The 427-nt window shown below is 64.6% G+C and overlaps 1 protein-coding gene across 1 annotated transcript in view; it reads right to left on the bottom strand.

Annotated features, from left to right (window-relative positions):
* BSND (barttin CLCNK-type chloride channel accessory beta subunit) overlaps positions 1 to 427 on the bottom strand; it is a 3,079-nt gene that overhangs the window by 923 nt on the left and 1,729 nt on the right. The window contains exon 3 of the mRNA XM_010145016.1: positions 1 to 111. Within this exon, the coding sequence (XP_010143318.1) occupies positions 1 to 111 (111 nt within the window). The remainder of the gene's footprint in view (positions 112 to 427) is intronic.

Raw genomic sequence — 427 nt, 5'->3', positions numbered from 1 at the left:
GGGGGCGCCAGCGGGCCTGAGGCCACCCCCTGCCTCTGGATCTGCTCGTAGGATGGCAGGCTTTTCTCGTAGGTGCTGGTGGCCTCTTGGTTGGGGCTGGGTGCCTGCAAGCTGGGGGTGAAGGAGGAAGAGGGTGCTGAGCCGGACCTGGACCCCACAGAGCTGGGAGATGCTCAGGGACGTGCACACAGGTCCATCAGGCGCTTTAGAGGCCACTGAGGCCACGTTGCTGCCCAGGCCAGCAGCGGGTCCTTGCAGAGGGATGCCCACAGACACACAGCTGGATGCTCAGCACCCTCCAGCATCGATCCAGCTCCAGCCCCGGGACGGCTCAGCCAGCCCTTGCCTCCCCCATCCCGGCTCCTGCTTCTCATTTTTGCTGCAATAAGTGTAGTTGCCCCTGGGGCTAGTGTGCTCGGACACTGCC

This window comes from Buceros rhinoceros, unplaced genomic scaffold (genome assembly GCF_000710305.1).
Source record: "Buceros rhinoceros silvestris isolate BGI_N320 unplaced genomic scaffold, ASM71030v1 scaffold16231, whole genome shotgun sequence".
Taxonomy (NCBI): domain Eukaryota; kingdom Metazoa; phylum Chordata; class Aves; order Bucerotiformes; family Bucerotidae; genus Buceros; species Buceros rhinoceros.
This window is presented reverse-complemented; position numbering and strand designations above follow the sequence as displayed.